We start from the raw sequence: 21441 nt of genomic DNA, 5'->3' as shown, positions 1-21441 counted from the left end.
CCAAAAAAAAAAAAAAAAAAAGATGACAAATTTATGTTATGTTTACTTTACAGTTAAAAAATATTAGACATGTACTCTTTAGGTCTCTTACTTTCTTTTATATTTCTCATAATTTTGTCTGTCTGTGCTTCATTCTGGATAGTTTCTTCTGACTTTTATCTTTCATTTTACTAATTTTTCAGCTATAACTAAGTTGCTGTTAAATTTGCCACTGATCTTAAATTTGTTATTACGTTTTTCAGTAGTAGCATTTCTATTTGTTTTTATTTAAACTCTCTGTCACTTTTTTAAAAAAAATTATTTATTTATTTGGCTGTGCTGAGTCTTAGTTGTGGCATGTGGAATCTTTTCAGTTGCTGCATGCGGGATCTTTAGTTGCGTCCATGTGAACTCTTAGTTGAGGCATGTGGGATCTAGTTCCCTGACCAGGGATCGAACCCAGGCCCCCTGCATTGGGAGCGTGGAGTCTTAGCTATTGGACCACCAGGGAAGTCCCTCTTTGTCACTTTTTATAGTTTATAATTCCCTGTCAAAAATTTCTGAACTTGGCTTCTATCAACTTAAACTAGTAATCTTATTATGTGTCAGTAATTCCAATATGTGAGTTCTCTGTCATTTATTTTTGTTGTCTAAGTTCTGCTGTTCCCATTCTTGGTAACTTATTTTCATCTATGTCAGGTTATCTTTGTATGCTGAATATTTTGTTTAAAAAAATTTTTGTAGAAACAATTTGAGGTATAGAATAATGTTCTCTTTCTTCAAAGAGGATGTTTACTGCTTTTGCCAGATGCCTGGGGACCATGGCAATCCAGGATTACCTTAACCCAAGTTCAGGGCCTGAATTTCTTAGGCTACCCAAATAAATCAAAACCAGGTTGCTATTCAATCAAGGGAAGGTTTGCTTCTCATTTCCTCTTATTTTCTTTGGCATACCAACACAAAGTGTAGGGTTGGGGATGTTATTCATTAATGTCCCCATTCTTGGCATCCTAACTACTGGATCCTAACTATTCCCCCAAATCCTGATAGGCACCAAAAGCTCAGCCCAGACTCTCAGCTGTCTCTTTCAGTTTGGTCATCACCTCCAGGACAAAAATGGCCCTAAGTGCTGGATCACTTCTTTGGGTTCCCATCATCTCTTATATCTTAACACTAATTCCCCATTAGCTCTTTGATGCTTTTAATATAATCTTTACATTTATATTTCATACTTCTTTTTTTAGTTACCTTTTGATGGGAGGATTAGTCTGAATTACTTAGTCTGCCATTACTGGAAATATAACTCACCAAATGAGCTATTTATATTTCACTTAGTATAAGAAATCACTTTAATCAATATCCATGATGTTGCACACCAGACTTAAAATACAATTTAGCTGCTATTTATTCCTGAATCCTCTCACAATGAATGGAGTATCAGTAGTCAATACAACCAGTAAATACACAACAAAAAGCCAAAGAGATACAACTCTTAGAAATATTGTTCAAAGTGATATAAATGTGACAGTTAAGATAGAAGTTTGACCATAAAGAAATGCAATGACTAAATCATGTTACTGCAAAAACATAACAATAATCATGAATTAATGCAATTATCTTGGGCCTATCAAAGTGAACCCCATTTTGCTTAAAGTCTCATGCCCCATTTAAATAGCTTTGTATGAAAAGCATTAACTAAAACTTTAAACATGAACATGAACATTATAAGGGTAACCTATTTATTACTTCACCAATAAAATTTCTGACTCATCAAAACTAATTGATCATAAATATAACAAATTTCCTAATCCAGCTTAAATTTCATGATCCATCATTTTAATAACATTTATGGCTAACACTCCAAATTCCTTGCCCCTAAATTTCATTATACTCATCGGGATGAGCTCAAATACCTACTTTCTCCATGCCTGCACTCAAGCAGCTAAGGACTGCTGGAGAGAGTGATATAAAAAGGCATGTTGGATTTCACTGTAAATTCATGATCACTAATCTCCAAAGGCCTTTCAAACTGCCTAATAACCTACAAGATTTCTTTGGAAAATTCACTCTCCTGGTCTCCAAAAAGACTATTTCAAACCTTTGGTACTTCTTTCAAACCTTGGACCCTTCCCTCTTCCCCCTCATTCTTTTTTTTTTTTAAAAAAAAGAATTCTTTTTTTTTAAAGATTTATTATTCATTCATTTATTTATTTATTTTTATTTTTATTTTTTGGCTGCCTCGGGTCTTAGTTGCTGCACTTGGGATCTTTGTTGTGGTGCGCAGGCTTCTCTCTAGTTATGGCGTGTGGGTTTTCTCTCTCTAGTTGTGGTGCGTGGGCTCCAGAGCACGTGGGCTCTGTACTTTGTGGCACGCAGGCTCTAGGTGAGGTGCGTGAGCTCAGCAGTTGTGGCACGTGGGCTTGGCTGCCCTGCAGCATGTGGGTTCTTAGTTCCCTGACCAGGGATCGAACCCGCCTCCCCTGCATTGTAAGGCGGATTCTTTACCACTGGACCACCAGGGAAGTCCTTTCCCCCTCATTCTTAGCAGATGACTTTACCTTCTACTTTACAGAGAACAGAAAAGACAATAGGTCAGAACAACTTATCATCCAAATGACAAAAACACAATTTTACTATTATCTGAAACCATCCTACTCTTCTCTCCTGTTATAATAGAGGGGCTGCCCTTCCTCCTCTCTAAACGAATACTGCCATATGTGCTTAAAATTGCACCTTATCCTGCCTCCTCATAAACCCTGTACTATCAATCTCTCCTCCTCAACTGGATCCTTCTTACTGACTTTTAAAAATGTCTCTCCTACAGTCTCTTCAATAAGTGGTGCTTATTGGGAAAACTGGACAGCTACATGTGAAAGAATGGAATTAGGACATTCTCTAACACCATACACAAAAATACACTCAAAATGGATTAAAAACCTACATGTAAGGCCAGATACTATAAAACTCAGAGGAAAACATAAGCAGAACACTCCCTAACATAAATCACAGCAATATCTTTTTTGATCCACCTCCTAGAGTAATGAAAATAAAAATGAAAATAAAAACAAAAATAAACAAATGGGACCTAATTAAATTTAAAAGCTTTTGCACAGCAAAGGAAGCTATAAACAAAACAAAAAGACAACCCACAGAATGGGAGAAAATATTTGCAAATGATGAGACAGACAAAGGACTAATCTCCCAAACACACAAACAGCTCATGCAGCTCAATATCAAAAAAAGCAAAAAACCTGGGCCTCCCTGGTGGCGCAGTGGTTGAGAGTCCGCCTGCCGATGCAGGGGATACGGGTTCGTGCCCCGGTCTGGGAGAATCCCATATGCCGCGGAGCGGCTGGGCCCGTGAGCCATGGCCGCTGAGCCTGCGCATCCGGAGCCTGTGCTCCGCAACGGGAGAGGCCACAACAGTGAGAGGCCCGCGTACGGAAAAAAAAAAAAAAAAAAAAAAAAAAGCAAAAAACCTAATCAAAAAATGGGCAGAAGTGTACACACTGCTGTATTTAAAATAGATAACCAACAACAAGGTCCTAATGTATAGCACAGGGAACTATATTCAATATCTTGTGACAAACCATAATGGAAAAGAATATAAAAAAAGAATGTATATGTGTATAACTGAGTCACTTTGCTGTACAGCAGAGATTGGTACAACATTGTAAATCAACTATACTTCAATTTAAAAAAAAGAAAGAAAGTAAAAATAAAATAGACAGGGCTTCCCTGGTGGCGCAGTGGTTGAGAGTTCGCCTGCCGATGCAGGGGATGCGTGTTCGTGCCCCGGTCCGGGAAGATGCCACATGCCGTGGAGCAGCTAGGCCTGTGAGCCATGGCCGCTGAGCCTGTGCGTCCGGAGCCTGTGCTCCACAATGGGAGAGGCCACAACAGTGAGAGGCCCGCATACCGCAAAAAAAATAAATAAATAAATAAAATAAAATAAAATAGACAACCAACAAGAACCTACTGTATAGCACAGGGAACTCTGCTCAGTATTCTGTAATAACCTAAATGGGAAAAGAATTTGAAAAAGAATGGAAAAAATAAAAATACTTTTTAAAAAAAGAAAAAAATGGAAGATCTAAATAGACATTTTTCCAAAAAAGACATACAGATGGCCAAAAAGCACATGAAAAGATGCTCAACATCACTAATTATTAGAGAAACACAAATCAAAACTACAATGAGGCATTACCTCACATGGGTCAGAACGCCCATCCTCAAAAAATCTACACACAATAAATGCTGGAGAGGGTGTGGAGAAAAGGAAACCCTCCTACACTGTTGGTGGCAACATAAATTGGTACAACCATTATGGAGAGCAGTATGGAGGTTCCTTAAAAAACTAAATATAGAACTACCATATGACCCAGCAATCCCACTTGTGGGCATATACCCAGAGAAAACCATAATTCGAAAAGACTACATGCACCCCAATGTTCATTGCAGCACTATTTACAATAGCCAAGACATGGAAGCAACCTAAATGTCCATCAAAAGACGAATGGATAAAGAAGATGTGGTACATATATACAATGGAATATTACTCAGCCATAAAAAAGAAGAAGATGATGCCATTTGCAGCAACATGGATAGACCTAGAGATTGTCACACTGAGTGAAGTAAGTCAGACAAAGAAAGACAAATATCATATGATATCATTTATAAGTTGAATCTAAAAAAATGGTATAAATGAACTTATTTACAAAACAGAAATAGAGTCACAGATGGAGAAAATGGATATCGGGACTGACATATACACACTACTATATATAAAATAGATAACTAATAAGGACCTACTGTATAGCACAGGGAACTTTACTCCATACTCTGTAATGGGACTTTCCTGGTGGTCCAATGGTTAAGATCCCATGCTCCCAATGCAGGGGGCCCATGTTCTATCCCTGGTCAGGGAACTAGACCTCGTATGCTGCAACAAAGATCCTGCATGCCACAACTAAAAGATCCCATATGTGGCAACAAAGATCCTGCGTGCTAAGACCCAGCACAGCCAAATAAATAAATATTAAAAAAACAAAACTCTGTAATGACCTATATGGGGAAAGAATCTAAAAAAGAGCAGATACATGTATATGCATAACTGATTCACTTTGCTATACATCTGAAACTAACACAACACTGTAAATCAACTGTACTCCAATAAAATTTCTTTTAAAAAGACAGAAACAATAAATATCCATAACCTAATTATTGATCCATCTTCTCCCTTTCTCAAATTTCCCAAGAGTTGTTAATCACACTGTTTCCAACCCATACTAATCTGGCTTCTGAATCTAGCACTCCACCAAAATGGTTCTTCGCACTTAAGAATTCCAGGTCACCAAGGCCAAAGACACATTTCTTTCATTATTTTATTGACCTCTTAGCAATAATTGGCTTTGTGGACACTCTCTCCATCTTCAAATACTGCTCCCTTGACTTTCATGACAACATTCTTGGTTTACTCTGTCCCCTCCTGATCATTCTCCTTTGCAGGATCATGCTTCTCTATCCAGCCAATAAATGTTGGAGTTTCTCTAGGCTCTGTTGTAGACCCTCTGCTCTTATGCTCACCTATACCTGCTGGCTTCAATTATCACTTATTTGCAAGACTTAGAAATTATTATCTATAGCCTAGCCACTCTCTAAGCACCAAAACCCACGTATCTAACACTCTTTGCCTGGTTATCTCATAAAGTACCTCAAACTCAAAATGTCCAAAACAGAACTCATGAGCTCCTCTCCAGACCTGATCCCTCTGTTGTTTTCCCCCTCAGTGAACAGCACCACCATCTATCCAGTAGCAGAAGCAAGAAACTGAGTCATCCTTGACTCCTCCAATCCCCTCTGTGAAATAATCCAACAGGTCAATTCAGTTTTACTTCCTAAATACTGAGTTCATCCATTTCTCTTTGTCTCCACTGCCCTAGTCCAAGTCACCATCATCTCCCTAAGACTACTCTGATAGTTCCCCTTGTACCTGACTCCAGTGACTATTCCCTAAGCCGTTCTCCACACACAATTGATATTTTCAAAATCTGAAATAAAGAAGAAACTAAAGCACAGCCTAGGAGGTCCTGCCCCTGCATGGCTGATACCTACTGACCTCTCCAGCCCCGTCTTCAGCCATGCATGTTTTTTACAACAGGCACGGTTTCTTTCAGTCTCATTTACCCACTGTGTTCCTTTTGGCCTTGCTGTTCTGAACAAAGTACTCTTTCCCTTCCTCTTCGCTTCACATACTCCTACCCACCTTTCAGATCTCTATGCCAACTCCTTACGGAGGGAGACTTTCCTTGACTTCAAGGTCCAGATCAAACCAGCCTATTACAGAAATTCTTCAAACATTCCTTTGCCTGCTTTTTCCCCCTTTTTGACATTATTGCCTGAACTGTAAGCTCCATGGAGGCAGAAACTACCCAGTTTTACACACTACTCTCTGCCTTGCACAGTCTGCAACACAACTTTGGCACTTCATATATATGTACTGTATGGATGATGATGATGAAGACCTAAAGGTTCCTTTCGTCCACTCACGAAACTTAATTACATAACATTTTCAAGAATGTTAGTGATCAAGGACTCTAACCTAGAGCAATACTCATATATTGCACCAAGATATACGTGCAAGGATGTTCACTGCAACACTGTAATATTATTAATCTGGAAACAACCTAAATGTTCATCAATAGGAGACTGGTTAAATAAATTGTGAAATATGCACAGCTTGGAGTATTACACAGCAGTTAATATTACACAGAATGATGACCTAATTATATTATTGAGTGAAAAAGGCAAACTAAAGAATAACATGAATAGTCTGATCCTATTTCCAGAATGAAAAACAACATATAGTTTGTGCCTGAAACGTATAAAACAAGGTCTGAAAGGAACTGTGAACAGTGGTTACCTCTAAGAAGAGATGTAGAATGAGGGAGTGGTGTGAAGAGATTTCTATTTTTTACTATACTTACCTAAGCATTGCTTTAAGTCTTTTCTACATGAATGTATATTTACATTTTAAAAACAATAAAAGAGGAAAAGCCTTAAATACAAAGTGTTAGTGAGTGCTGTAATTACAAAAGGCAACATTCAAAATTTACCTTTGTAAGCTGAGTGGGGTCAAACCGAAGAACCTTTTGGTTACAGCAGGGATAGATTCCAGTGCCAACAGAACTTAGCGAACTTCCTGCAGTAGGATAAATCACTGTTTCTGAGTGATACTGACAATGTGAAAACTCTATACACAGAAAAGCCTGAATAAAAGAAATATGTAAAATCAAGTATTATTCCCACAATGAAATTATATATCTCAAAAATACTTTACTCAAGACCACATACGGTATGTTCCATCACATAAAATGTACAGAAAAGGCAAATCTCTAGAGACACAAGGCAGATTTGTGGTTGCCTGGTGTTAAAAGTGAGACGGGGTTGGGGAATGGCAGCAAATGGATATGAGGGATCTTTTTTGGGGTGATGGAAATGTACTAAAGTTGGATGGTGGTGATGGTTGCACAACTCTGTAAATTTATTAAAAATTAGTAAATTGTACACTTAAAGTGAGTGATTTTTATGGCACATAATTATACCTCAATAAAGTTATTAAAAAACAAAATCAAAAACTATTTAAGTTCAGATGAGTTAAATTGATCTTGATGTACATCTAATTTTATAACTGGCCAATCACATAAGAGGTTTTCCAATGGAAAAAATTAAATAAAAATTTGCCTCACTTATTCTTTGACGTATTTTTTAAGGTAAATACTTAGCATCAGTATTAGTGACAACTATGGAGTAACCTTGAATCACTGGTGAAAATTTTATCGAAGTTTAATTGTAAAATTAATAGTCATGTTTCAGATACATTTATAAGTTGGTAAGATAATTTAAAGAAAATAAAAAGATCCTGAACACAAAAGCAAGAAAGGATAGTCTATAATTCAGAATTCTTAGTTGTTAGTTCCAATTATGATTTTCAAATAATAGTTTTTAATTAAAATTTTCTGCATCTGATAAAAGCTATAAGGTGCACACTCATACAGTGTTTTGCATACAAACTATTTTATGAGTTTATGAACTCTCCATAGTAAAATGTTAAATATTATACATCAAGACTCAATTTCCTATGAAGAAGAGAAAAACATCCTTCAAATTTTCTGCCTTCTGACATGCTAAACAAGTCAGGTTTTAGAAGCCTGATATCCTTGATTATTAGCGACACTCCACTGTGGGGAGGACCACTACATAGCTATTAAGTTAATATAGTTTGAGCAGGCTAACAGTTGGGACTTAGGCTTATGTTGCTAAATGGAACCAAAAAACCAACCTGACAATATCAAGTGCTAGTGAAGATGTGGGGCAACTGGAACTCCCATACATAGCTGGAAGGAATGCAAAGTGGTTCAGGGACTTTGGGAAACTGTTAGGCATGGTAAATGTTAAGCTTACATTTACCATCAATCCAGCGATCCTACTTCTAGGTAACTACCCAAGAGAAACATATTCACATGAAAGCCTGTATGGGAATGTTTATAGATGCTTTCTTCATAATGGCCCCAAACTAAGAAACACCTACCGTCCTTCGCTGGTAAGTGGATAAACATACTGGGATATATTCATATGATGGACTACTATCTAAGGCTAAAAAGGAACAAATTGATAGATACAACAATGTGAATAAATTTCAAATCTATTTTCCTAAGTAAAAGAAGCTAGACTCAAAAAGCTAAAACTATATGATTCTATTTATATGACATTCTGAAAAAGTCAAAACTATAGAGACAGTAAACAGAACAGTGGTTGTCAGAGCCTGGAGTGGAAGAAGGAATTGACTAAAAACGGGCACGAGGGAATTTTTTAGGCTGATAGAAGTGGTCTATGCTTTGATTGTGGTGGTAGTTACATGACTGTATGAGTTTGTCAAACCTCACAAAAGGATAAATTTTACTGTATGGAAATTATACTTCAATAAATCAAGGTTTTAAAAATTGTGGGGACATAGGGAGTCTACTGCTCTTCCTTCCTTCTACTGAAAATAATTACCCAAGTGAGAGAGGAAAAGAACTGGGGGCTGGGAGACCTGAGGGATTCAAAAAAAATTTTATGTAGAACACTCTGGATTTATACATAAGACTAATTTGGAATGACTGTGACCAATAAAGATCTATTTATTCTAGAAAAGGATTTATTATAGGTACCTTCAAATAGCAAGCTTTCTTGTGCTTTTATGATAGACTTCATTTAGAAGAAAATGAACAAAACCTTTCTGGTAACACAATTATTTTAACAAGAAGGGTGTATCTCAATAGTATCCTATCTGCAAGGGTGTTTCTGAATTTCTAAAGAAATTTATGGGCTAACAGAGAAACAGTTTGGCTGGAAATAATGAAAGGCAGTGAGAATTCTGTTATTTTTTTTCCATTGAAAAAAATGGATTTGATCACTTAAAACCTGTTGGTTTTATAAAAATTCATCAAGTAATTGATTGCTTCAGCAATGGAAATAAAAAAGAGGAAGAACCATAGTATGAGAAATGAAGTCAGATGCAAGCAATGTTTAACAGCACCTTCGTTTTGACAGTAGTTTCTTAAAAAGATGTCAGATATTGTACAAACACACCCTAATTAAACAACATATATCAAAAGAGCCTGCTCTCAATGTTTGCAGAGCAGGATATTAAAAAAAGACAAAACTCACCTGATAACATCTTGAACAAGTTAGCCAGTTGACTGTTCCCCACAAGCGCCAATATACATCTCTCCAAGATTTTAATTCTTCAGAAAGACTATTCAAATACTCATGAACATCCCAAGTCTTATCTCTGGGGAAAAGAGCCTCAGTTGTTATATTATTTTACACACAAGCAATATAAACAATTTAGTTCAAACAAATATTTTAAAATTTGTGACATATTTTCAAGAACATTCCCCAAAAGATGGCTGTGGAATGGACAACACTGAATGGTAGATAAAATTTCATTTGGGAGTTTGTTTATTCTTTTTTTTTTCCTGTGGACAACAGAAAAAGTTGTGACAGACTGAATGCCAAATTATTTTACTATGCTAGACAAAGGGTTATAAATTAAATATAGTTTGAGCAGGCTAACAGTTGGGACTTAGGCTTATGTTGCTAAATGGAACCTTTTATTCTAATTGTATATATTATAAAATAAGTTATTAATTATTGGTGATTCTAAACATTCAATTAATGTATTAGTTCTTTATATTATTTTCACAAGGCATTTTCTAGTAGTTGAGTAATAAAGTAATGAAAAATCAGGTCTTGGTAATAAAACATTTTTAAGTTATGTGATATAAACTTATAAAAAACAGGCAAGGCTTATAACTCCATTTGCTATGGTCATATGTAAGAGGTTCCTATTTTTGTCTAAGTCCCCAATCATTTTGAACTTTTGTTATTTTTGTCCTTAGTTCAATAAATAACAAAATGCCATCATGTTATTAGAAATTACATCGGTTTTAAGTTAAAGACATTTTTGAAAAATGTCATCAACAGCTGACTTGCAGGAAAATACTTTGAATAAAACAACAAAACTGGATGTTGAAGTTAATATCCATTCATTCACGCAGTAATGTTAATAGTTATTGCCATCAAAATGGAAGTAATTTTCAAAAGGTAAATCAAGTCTCAAGATAAAAAAGTATAAAATTTGATAAAGGAGGCAAGGATATACAATGGAGAAAAGACAGTCTCTTCAATAAGTGGTGCTGGGAAAACTGGACAGCTACATGTAAAAGAATGAAATTAGAACACTCCCTAACGCCATACACAAAAATAAACTCAAAATGGATTAGAGACCTAAATGTAAGATCAGACACTATAAAACTCTTAGAGGAAAGCATAGGAAGAACACTCTTTGACATAAATCACAGCAAGATCTTTTTTGATCCACCTCCTAGAGTAATGGAAATAAAAACAAATGGGACCTAATGAAACTTAAAAGTTTTTGCACAGCAAAGGAAACCATAAACAAGACGAAAAGACAACCCTCAGAATGGGAGAAAATATTTGCAAACGAATCAACGGACAAAGGATTAATCTACAAAATATATAAAAAGCTCATGCAGCTCAATATTAAAAAAGCAAACAACCCAATCCAAAAATGGGCAGAAGACCTAAATAGACATTTCTCCAAAGGAGACATACATATGGCCAAAAAGCACATGAAAAGCTGCTCAACATCACTAATTATTAGAGAAATGCAAGTCAAAACTACAGTGAGGTATCACCTCACACCTGTTAGAATGGGCATCATCAGAAAATCTACAAACAACAAATGCTGGAGAGGGTGTGGAGAAAAGGGAACCCTCTTGCACTGTTGGTGGGAATGTAAATTGATACAGCCACTATGGAGAACAGTATGGAGGTTCCCTAAAAAACTAAAAATAGAATTACCATATGATCCAGCAATCCGACTACTGGGCATATACCCAGAGAAAACCATAATTCAAAAAGATACATGCACCCCAATGTTCATTGCAGCACTATTTACAATAGCCAGGTCATGGAAGCAACCTAAATGCCCATCGACAGACAAATGGATAAAGAAGATGTGATACATATATACAATGGAATATTACTCAGTCATAAAAAGGAACGAAATTGGGTCATTTGTTGAGACGTGGATGGATCTAGAAACTGTCATACAGAGTGAAGTAAGTCAGAAAGAGAAAAAAAAATATCGTATATTAACGCATGTATGTGGAACCTAGAAAAATGGTACAGATGAACCGGCTTGCAGGGCAGAAGTTGAGACACAGATGTAGAGAACAAACGTATGGACACCAAGGGGAGAAAGCCGCGGGGAGGGTGGGGATGGTGGTGTGATGAATTGGGCGACTGGGATTAACATGTACACTGATGTGTATAAAATTGATGACTAATAAGAACCTGCAGTATAAAAAAAATCCCAAGTGCTTATAATAACTAATGTATATTCCCTTTATTATATGGAGAGAAAAATGAAATATTTTAATGTTGACTGTGCTATTATTAACACTAGGCTCAAATGTCATGTATTTCTCTGGGTTTCTGTTTTAATGTTTAAAATATGAAATCTAACATTTGTAGGGTTTTTTCTTTAGTAAAAGTACTGTACATTTTTAATATAGGAAAAAAAGCAAAAAGCAAATGAAAATCATCCATAATACTATCACTCAAAGGTAACACCACAGTTAACATTTTAGTGAACATGTTTCTAGTTCTGTTTTATAACCTGTTTTTTTCTTATTTAATTTACCACTAACACTTTTCTGTGTGAGTATATATTCTTTTACATTCTCAAAGGCTGCATATTAAGAATTGATTAGATGTGTTTTATACAGATATACTATTTTACGGATATATTTTAGTTCACTTAATCATTTGAGTGTTTTTTTTTTACTTTTTCTTATTTATATAGAGCAATAAATGTCCTTATTAAGTGCTTTCACAAATCAACATTACCTCTCTGAATAAATTCCTAGCAGTAGGATACTGTCAGAGAATATACATATATATTTTAAAGTTTTTGTTATCCTGAGACATTATACCGATTTATAACACTCTCTCCCTACTCCCCAACTCAGGATGAGAACTAGTTTTGAACTTAAAGGGGAATTAAAAAGGACTATACATTAATGGAATACTGACAAAGTATGAAGAATAAATTATGAAAAATCCAATTTTAAAGACAATTTGCCTCACTCACCAAAATTTATCAGAAAGTAAATTTGGTTGTCTTCTCAAAAACACTTATATAATAGATAACTAAAATCTGTTAGTGAAAAGAAATCATTTTAATGGCACTGATCAGAATATCTTTCAAGATAAAATAAAGCTTTTACAACAACTTTGTTTTGAAAGTAGCACCTTTCTAAATCAAAGTTGGATCATTGCAGAAAAGATATTATCCTATTCCTCATAAGAGCAGTTTTGCTTTTAATAAATACACTATTAATTCACATTTAAAAAGCTGTATTTTATTTTCACTATACCTTATATGAATGTAGATAATATTTCCATGTTGATCCACATTGATTTTTCCAGGAATGCAAGGAATTCTTCTTTCTGTTTCTTTTGTTAAAAGTTTCTTACACAAACAGCATCTATAACACAAAGATACAATCAAAAAACCAAACAACCCGATTAAAAAATGGGCAGAGGAACTGAATTGACATTTTTCCAAAGAGGAAATACAGATGGCCAAAAGGCACATGAAAAGATATTCAACATCTAACCACCAGGGAAATGAAAATCATGACCACGATGAGATATCATCTCACATCCATCAGAATGGATATCATCAAAAAGATCATAAATAACAAATGTTGGCAAGGATGTGGAGAAAAGGGAACCCCTGTACATTGTTAGTGGGAATGTAAATTGGTGCTGCCACTGTGGAAACAGTATGGAGGTTTCTCAAAAAAACTAAAAATAGAACTACCATATGACCCAGCCATTCCACTCCTGGGTATATATCCAAAAAAAGAAAAAAAAACCCAAAAAACTAATTTAAAAAGTTACATGCACCCCCTCAATGTTCATAGCAGCGTTATTTGTAATAGCCAAGATATGTAAGCAACCTAAGTTCCATCAACAGATGAATGGATAAAGAAGATGTGGTATACACACACACACACACACACACACACACACACACAATGGAATATTACTCAGCCATAAAAAATGAAATTTTGTCATTTGCAGCAACATACATAGACTTGGAGGGCATTATGCTAAGTGAAATAAGTCAGACAGAGAAAGACAAATGCTATATGTTATCACTTATATGTGGAATCTAAAAAATACAACAAACTAGTGAATATAACAAAAAGGAAGCAGACTCACAGATATAGAGAACAGACTAGTGGTTACCAGTGGGGAGAGGGTAGGGAGGGGCAAAAGAGAGGTGGGGGAGTGGGAGATACAAACTATTGGGTATAAGATAGGCTCAAGGATGTATTGTACAACACAAGGAATATAGCCAGTATTGTGTAATAACTGTAAATGGAAAGTAAACTTTAAAAATTGTATAAAAAATTTGGGACTTCCCTGGTGGTCCAGTGGGTAAGACTTCACGCTCCCAATGCAGGGGGCCCAGGTTCGATCCCTGGTCGGGGAACTAGATCCCACATGCATGCCACAGCTAAGAGTTCACATGCCGCAAGTGAAGAAGTCTGCATGCCACAACTAAAGGATCCCTCATGCTGCAGCTAAAGATCCCATGTGCCACAACTAAGACCGGGTGCAGCCAAAATAAATAAATAAATAGTTTAAAAATAAAATAAAAATTGTATTAAAATTTAAAAAGTTAAAAAACAACAACAAAAAAGAAGATACAAAAATATCCAAGAAGAAAATTTCAAATGTAGTAAAATTAAAGAATTTAGCTGCATTATATAGCATACCAAAGAAAAACATATCACTGTACCTGTATAATGTTGCTGCATTATTCTGAGAATCTGGATTCAAGTACTCAGGATCAAATAGTCTCTCAATCTTCTTACAAAAAAGTTTACTATTAAAAACAAATGACCAACAAATTAATTTTTTATATCTACTTTATTAAAGTTACTTGACAGTGATGAAAATAAACACTGACCTATCTGCACATGTAGAAAATAAGACTAATAAATCCTTAAAGAGCCCTTCCTTGGGAATTTATAATAAATATTTAGTGTTCTAAGTAGATAAACCTACTAATGAGAACTGCCTGATCAAGAATCCATTTTCACAAGAAAAATGAGACAGATGGATATCTACCCCTCTTTGTCCTTTGTTAAGGAATATTCAAGACCGAGGATTTTGCAAATTTAACAATCCTGGGTCTATCAATAATTTGGTATGTGATCTTTGGCAACTTAACATCTTTGAACCTTATTTTCTCCATCTATGAAATGGGGTTAGTAATTTCAAATGCATAAGATTTTATGAGGGTTAATGAGACAGTCTTTTTTAAAGAGTGCCAGACAGTATTAAACATTCAATAAATGTTAATACTTTATTACTATGCATAATATAATAATGTTCTGCATGAACTTTAAGTCTTCTAAGTATATCATTAATTCCAAGTGTACACCCTGACTGTCTCCATTTTCTCTCAAGTAATGTCTGCTATTAAAGGCCAATCTGGATTTAGGATCCTGATTCCATTTTTAAGTATTTAGCTCTTGGATAATTCCCCTGTGTCTCATTCCCCTTAAGGACTAAACTCTTAGATAATTCCTTGCACTATCAATTTCTCCCACTATAAGGAATCATCCTGATCAGCATATATAAATATAATCTAGTATCTCCCTTCTTAAAAAAAGAAATCCTTTCTTGAGCCTACCTATCTGAAATAGCTACTGCTGAATTTTTCTGCAATCATTCAGAGCAAAACATCTGAAAAAAGTTGTTTAAATCCAATTGGCCACATTTCTGTTCTCATCATACCCTACAGGGTAGCAGCATTCCACACATTTGACCACTTAATCACTTCCTCCTTTTTGAAACCCTCTTTCCTTTTGCCTTCCCTTTGACCCCCTGGCTCCTCCTTCTCAGGCTCCTCACTGGCTCCTCCCTTGTTGAACCTCCAAATGTCAGACAGTCCTTATCAATACTCTCTTGCTAACAATTAGAAAATAAAATAAATAAAAATAGCTTTTACAATAGCACAAAAAATTTCAAAATGCCTAGGAATAAATTTAGTTAAAAAAGGAAAAGTATCTCTCACTAAAAACTATAAAACATTGTTAAAATAAGTGGAGTGTTATACCATGTTCATGAACTGAAAGACTCAATATTATTAAGATGTCTCTTTCCAAATCTACAGGTTGAATATTAACACTCAAATCTGCAGGGTTGTGTGTGTGTATGAGAGAGAAAGAAGAGAAAATGGGCAGGCTGATTATAAAATTCATATGGAAGTGCAAAGTATATAAAATGACCAAGACAGGGCTTCCCTGGTGGTGCAGTGGATGAGAGTCCGCCTGCCGATGCAGGGGACACGGGTTCGTGCTCCGGTCTGGGAAGATCCCACATGCCGCGGAGCAGCTAGGCCCGTGAGCCATGGCCGCTGAGCCTGTGTGTCCGGAGCCTGTGCTCCGCAACGGGAGAGGCCACAACAGTGAGAGGCCCGTGTACCGCAAAAAAAAAAAAAAAAAAAAAAAAAGATCAAGACATCAATCTTGAAGGAAGGCAAAGCTGGAGAATTCAGATTACTAGATACCAAGAAACATTAGAAAGCTACTGTACTTAAGACAGTGTGCTACTGATAAAAGTACAGACAAAGAAATGAACAGAACAAAATGGAGAATTCAGAAAGAGACCTCACATGTACAGTCTCCTGATTTACAGTAAAGATGCCACTGCAAGTCAGGGGAGAACATATGGTATTGCTAGGAAATCTCACTCACTTCCATGGTTTCAAACCTCACCTACTCTTATATTTCTATTTTAAGCCCTGACCTCTGACCTAAACTTCAGATTTACATATCCAACTATCTCCTTGCCATCCTACCTGTGTGTCCAAGAAGTATATTAAATATATTAAATAATCTTAACAAGACCCAAACCCATCTCCTGATTCCCCTCACCCCAGTCATTGCCCTATTAATGACACTAGCACACTTAGTTGCTCAACCTTAAAACCTAGTAATTATCCTAAAATACTTTCTCTCTTCCCACATCATTCCATTTGAAAATCTGTCAGATCTTTCTATTAACATATTCTGAATCCATCTACTTCCTTCCAGCTCCCCTGCCTCCATTCTAGTCCAAAGCCTTTCATCTCACTAGACTGCTGCACTAGACTTCTAATAGGTCTTGCTTCTTATATTCTTATAGTCTATTCTCCACATAGAATAGACTGAGCTCTTAAAAACAAATCAGATCATGCCACTCCTCTGCTTCCATTCCACCTAGAATAAAGTATACACTCCTTGCTATGACTTAAACAGCCCCTAAGTGCTGCTGACCTCATCTCATACCACTCTTCCCCTTTATACTAAGGCCTGTCTTAATAATTTTTAACATAATTCACTACCACAATCTGCTTATATGTGCCTTATTCAGAGTAACCAATTTAATTACTAATTCTTACCTGAGCCACTGGCTCAGGATATATTTTACTTCATTTAAAAAAAAATGGAGGGCTTCCCTGATGGCGCAGTAGTTGAGAGTCCGCCTGCTGATGCAGGGGACACGGGTTCATGCCCTGGTCTGGGAAGATCCCACATGCCATGGAGCGGCTAGGCCCGTGAGCCATAGCCGCTGAGACTGCTCATCCAGAGCCTGAGCCTGTGCTCCACAACAGGAGAGGCCACAACAGTGAGAGGCCCACGTACCACAAAAATAAATAAATAAATAAATAAATAAATAAATAAATAAATAAATGGAAATAGATTTCTAAATATATTCTAAATATAGAATTTTTACTAAAATGAAATAGAAATAATACATTTCTTCTAAGAGGAACATTACTATTAAAATTAAATTTAGGGACTTCCCTGGTGATCCAATGGTTAAGACTCTGTGCTTTCACTGCAGGGGGTGCAGGTTCGATCCGTGGTCAGGGAACTAAGACCCACATGCTGTGCGGTGCCACCAAAAGTTTTAAAAAAATAAATAAATTAAATTAAAATTTAAAAATTACCTCCTAAACTTATCTTTCTTGTCCTTTAAATCATCAACTTCACTGTGTGTGAATAGATCAGCTATACGTGTAAGAAGATTTGCATTAATACAATTCATGTTGCATGGGGTAGCTACTATGGCATTCATATTTTTGTGGCAATACTGAATACACTGTTCAACCTAAACAAAAAACACAATAGAAAATGAATATTGAAGATAGTAGCATAAAGGATAATGTCCCATCAATACTTTTCAAAGATAAGATTCATTAAAAGCCTAATCCATGAATTGCTACACAATAACTTAGTTCTGCCTATTTGGGTTAATCTACACTGTTCCAAAGTGGTCTAGCAGGTCAAATTTGTACAAACATAGCTAGAAAAATAATTTTCACACTTCTTAGAATATTTCAAACGATAATGTAATGAACATCTTTCATGACTGTGGCAGATATAAATTTTAGTCCACAAACTCAAGGGTACAAGATATGTGACTTCCTATAACTAAACTTAGTGATAATTTTAAGCCTCCATTTCTCTGAGTGGCAGAAACACAATTTCAGTCACTTCAGGGTTTTCTCAGTTGTGTTGTACTTGCTCTCTGACTTTCTTCCCCTTTCTTCACTGTGAGGTGTATTTATTTACTTTTTGAGGTAGATTTGTGTTTTGGGGAAAACCAGCAATGGTTAATTATGCATTCTTCTAAATATTTTGCTATGGCATAAAAATCATCCTTTAGGGCTTAGATTTCAAAAATCAAAACTCAGAGACTCTTTTAGTCTCTGCTTTTTTTTCTATAACCCTCCCCTGAAGCAATAAATACCAACAACTGAAAGGAGAGGGACTAAGGAGTACAAAGAATACAGGGAACTAATAAAACTTCAAACAAATAAACTTCACATCTGTTAACACAGCAAAGGGGTATTTTGCTCTGCTTAGTTTTACCAGAGGTTAAAAGCAAATATTCATTTAAATGTTAATTTAAACCACAAAAACATATAAAAACATTTGAACAATAAAGAAATTTATTAAATAAAAGGAAAAAGAAGAAAAACAAATATATTTAATGTTACAGCTTGATATGTATATGTATATATTATGCTTTTATGTTTTAGCAACTATTCTTAAACAACAGACATGAGCATGTGGTTTACACATACAAAATTACATTTTTTAGTAGTTGGGTATTTGTTCTTAATTCACTGAACTATAAATGAAAGACACAAATAAGTAAAACATGCTTAAACCAATTTCTTTAATAGTAAAACAAATGTATTCCAATTAATTTTCATTTAATTTGGTTTCAGAGCAAAATCCCTTTTGGGGTAAAATTAATTCTGTTTAGTTTCACCTAATGCAACAGCTAACTCCTCCCTTGAGGATAAATTATTTGTTTTATAGGCATCATATACTAATGATACACAGTAGCCTTAACAATAGCCTTCCCAATAGAACAAAGTACCTCCAAACACCAGCAGTTTATTCTAATGAATCACACTCTTGAATTAACAACTACTTCAGGAAGTTGGCTTAGAATTTTCTAGATACTTGAAGGAAACATCAAGTTATATGTTAAATCAAGTATGGATGAATAGAAGAGCTTGAATCTCTTATTAATACTTACTAACGAATCCATTTTCAAAAATTCTGAAGAAATAAGAATTGAAATGACATTTCCTGGCTCTAAAAAAAAGAGAGAAAAATTAAATTCTCCTTTTGATTTGCACCTCAATCTCCTTAGAACAGGCTCCTTCTCACCTTAAAAGAGGATGTTACTTTAATAAGAACAAGTTAATAAAACCTTACTATGGCTTATATACATGAAAGAAAGAAAATGCAATGTTAAAACTTACAGTATAGAGAAAATGCATAGTAAATTTGCCTTGGAATTAGATTCATATCAAGTAAAAAGACTCCAGCTAAAGATATGATATATGCAAACTCCTCCTTAACCAAACCAGGGAAAAAGATAATTAAAGTTGTGAATATAACTCATCACACAAAAATGACAGTGAAGCTACTTCAAATGTGGTTCAAATGATTGTTATGAACAAATACTTAATTTAAAAGATTCTGAAAGATAATATAAAATTTACTATTGCAGAAATGCAAAATTACTTCCTAAAGGCAAACTTCGGAGGCACAACCAGGGAAAGGGGGATGCCAGCTGATGCTATCTATCATTTTAGTAAAACAACCTCAGTCATCTCCCATGAGGTATATTTTTAAGAAAAAGAAAAAAACTGTGATTTTTACCATTATAGTACTAAGACAATCCTCCTAAATAAAGGACTATTCAGGCAATGATTAAAATACGTAATCCCAATCTTTCCTTAAGTAACAATTTTAGATTAAAGGTTCTTAGAGAGCAATGGTAAAGGGAGGAAGGAGCTGGTGAAAAAGTTCCTCAGGAAACTATAATATAACCCATTCCAGTTAAGACACAAGGTCTGGATTATTAGCAATTTAATTAAGTATTTTGGTAGTTTTCCTAGTTAGAATAAAGATTGCTTTTATAAAAGCTTACATTTGTAGCCACTGATTTAATGTCCAAGATTACAGAGAGACCAGTTTTGCACCACTTTTTTAACCTGTACTATGTTCTTAAACATACTAGATCAAACAGTAATTTTTTTCTCTCTACGTATTTTGATTTTTATTTCACACATATATATCTGCATGTTCTGGAATCTCTGGGCTCTGACTGGTTGAAAATTTTGAGTTAGCAATTTTGTAATTTTAAGGACCATTAGAAACTTTTTTTATTAATTTGGTCACAAAAATGTATTAAATTATGAAGTTCCTCAGAAGACTTCTTATATCCTGTCAGTAGAGGTTTATTTACTAACAAGAGTCTAGAAATATTTTGCTACTACTGTAAATTGCAATTCTAGTGCACAGAAAGACTGTATTAAACCACCAGTGTGATTTCCTATACAAATCAATGCCCCAAAAAGATTACTTAGTAATTAGTCTTCTGATCCTCTAGAACACTGGTTCTCAAACTTTTGCTCTCAAGACCCCTTTAAAAAAATCTTAAAAACTGAAATTCCTGGAGAGCTTTTGTTTATGTGGGTTATATCTATCAGTATTTACCATATTGGAAATTAAAACAGAAATTTAAAGAATATTCATTTAAAAATAATGAACTAATTACATATTAACATATTTTATGAAAAATAACTATATTTTCCAATAGAAACAAAAAAATAAGTGAAAATAGCACTGTTTGACATTTTTTTATAAATCTCTTCAATGTGTGACTTAAGGGAAGACAGCTAGATTCTTGTATGTTTCCACATTGAATTTGTGAGTAGTCTTTCTTAAAGGTTAGTTGCAATGGGAATTGAAATCATATCAATGAACTTTTCCTATTCTGCTATCTCAAATCCACTGATTTATCTTGTACTTTGAGTGGACCTTCAACCCATGCATGATTTTTTTTAACATCATGCATTGGTCATTAGGAAGATATTGGTTCACTGAGTTACGCAAATCTTCCAAATGTTGAAACATTTCATTGCACAATACACACACACACACAAAATCTCACCAGTCTTATCAGAAACATCTTTAAATATTGAGGAACTGTCAAGCACATGCAAGCAGATACAAGTATTCCAATACTTTGTCTCACTTGAAAGCCTGAATTTTATCATTGGCAACAAATATTGTTAGTTGTTTCCCTTTAATTGACTGGCTCATTTAATTCATTTTCAAGAAAATATTTGTCTGGGGAGTTCCCTGGTGGCCTACTGGTTAGAATTCTGCGCTTTCACTGTCATGGCCTGGGTTCAATCCCTGGTCAGGGAACTGAGATCCCGCAAGCTGC

General features: G+C 35.2%; 1 protein-coding gene across 3 annotated transcripts in view; it reads right to left on the bottom strand.

Moving 5' to 3' along the window:
* Window positions 1-21441, bottom strand: part of SANBR (SANT and BTB domain regulator of CSR) — a 69085-nt gene that overhangs the window by 30551 nt on the left and 17093 nt on the right. For all 3 annotated transcript variants that reach the window (XM_082643310.1, XM_082643311.1, XM_082643312.1), the window contains 6 exons: window positions 19234-19292; window positions 17630-17790; window positions 14426-14512; window positions 12990-13100; window positions 9691-9814; window positions 7095-7247 (listed from right to left, as the gene is read on the bottom strand). In XM_082643310.1, coding sequence (XP_082499436.1) covers window positions 7095-7247; window positions 9691-9814; window positions 12990-13100; window positions 14426-14512; window positions 17630-17790; window positions 19234-19292 — 695 coding nt within the window. The remainder of the gene's footprint in view (window positions 1-7094; window positions 7248-9690; window positions 9815-12989; window positions 13101-14425; window positions 14513-17629; window positions 17791-19233; window positions 19293-21441) is intronic.

This window comes from Mesoplodon mirus (genome assembly GCF_964341445.2).
Source record: "Mesoplodon mirus genome assembly, chromosome: 14".
NCBI lineage: Eukaryota > Metazoa > Chordata > Mammalia > Artiodactyla > Ziphiidae > Mesoplodon > Mesoplodon mirus.
This window is presented reverse-complemented; position numbering and strand designations above follow the sequence as displayed.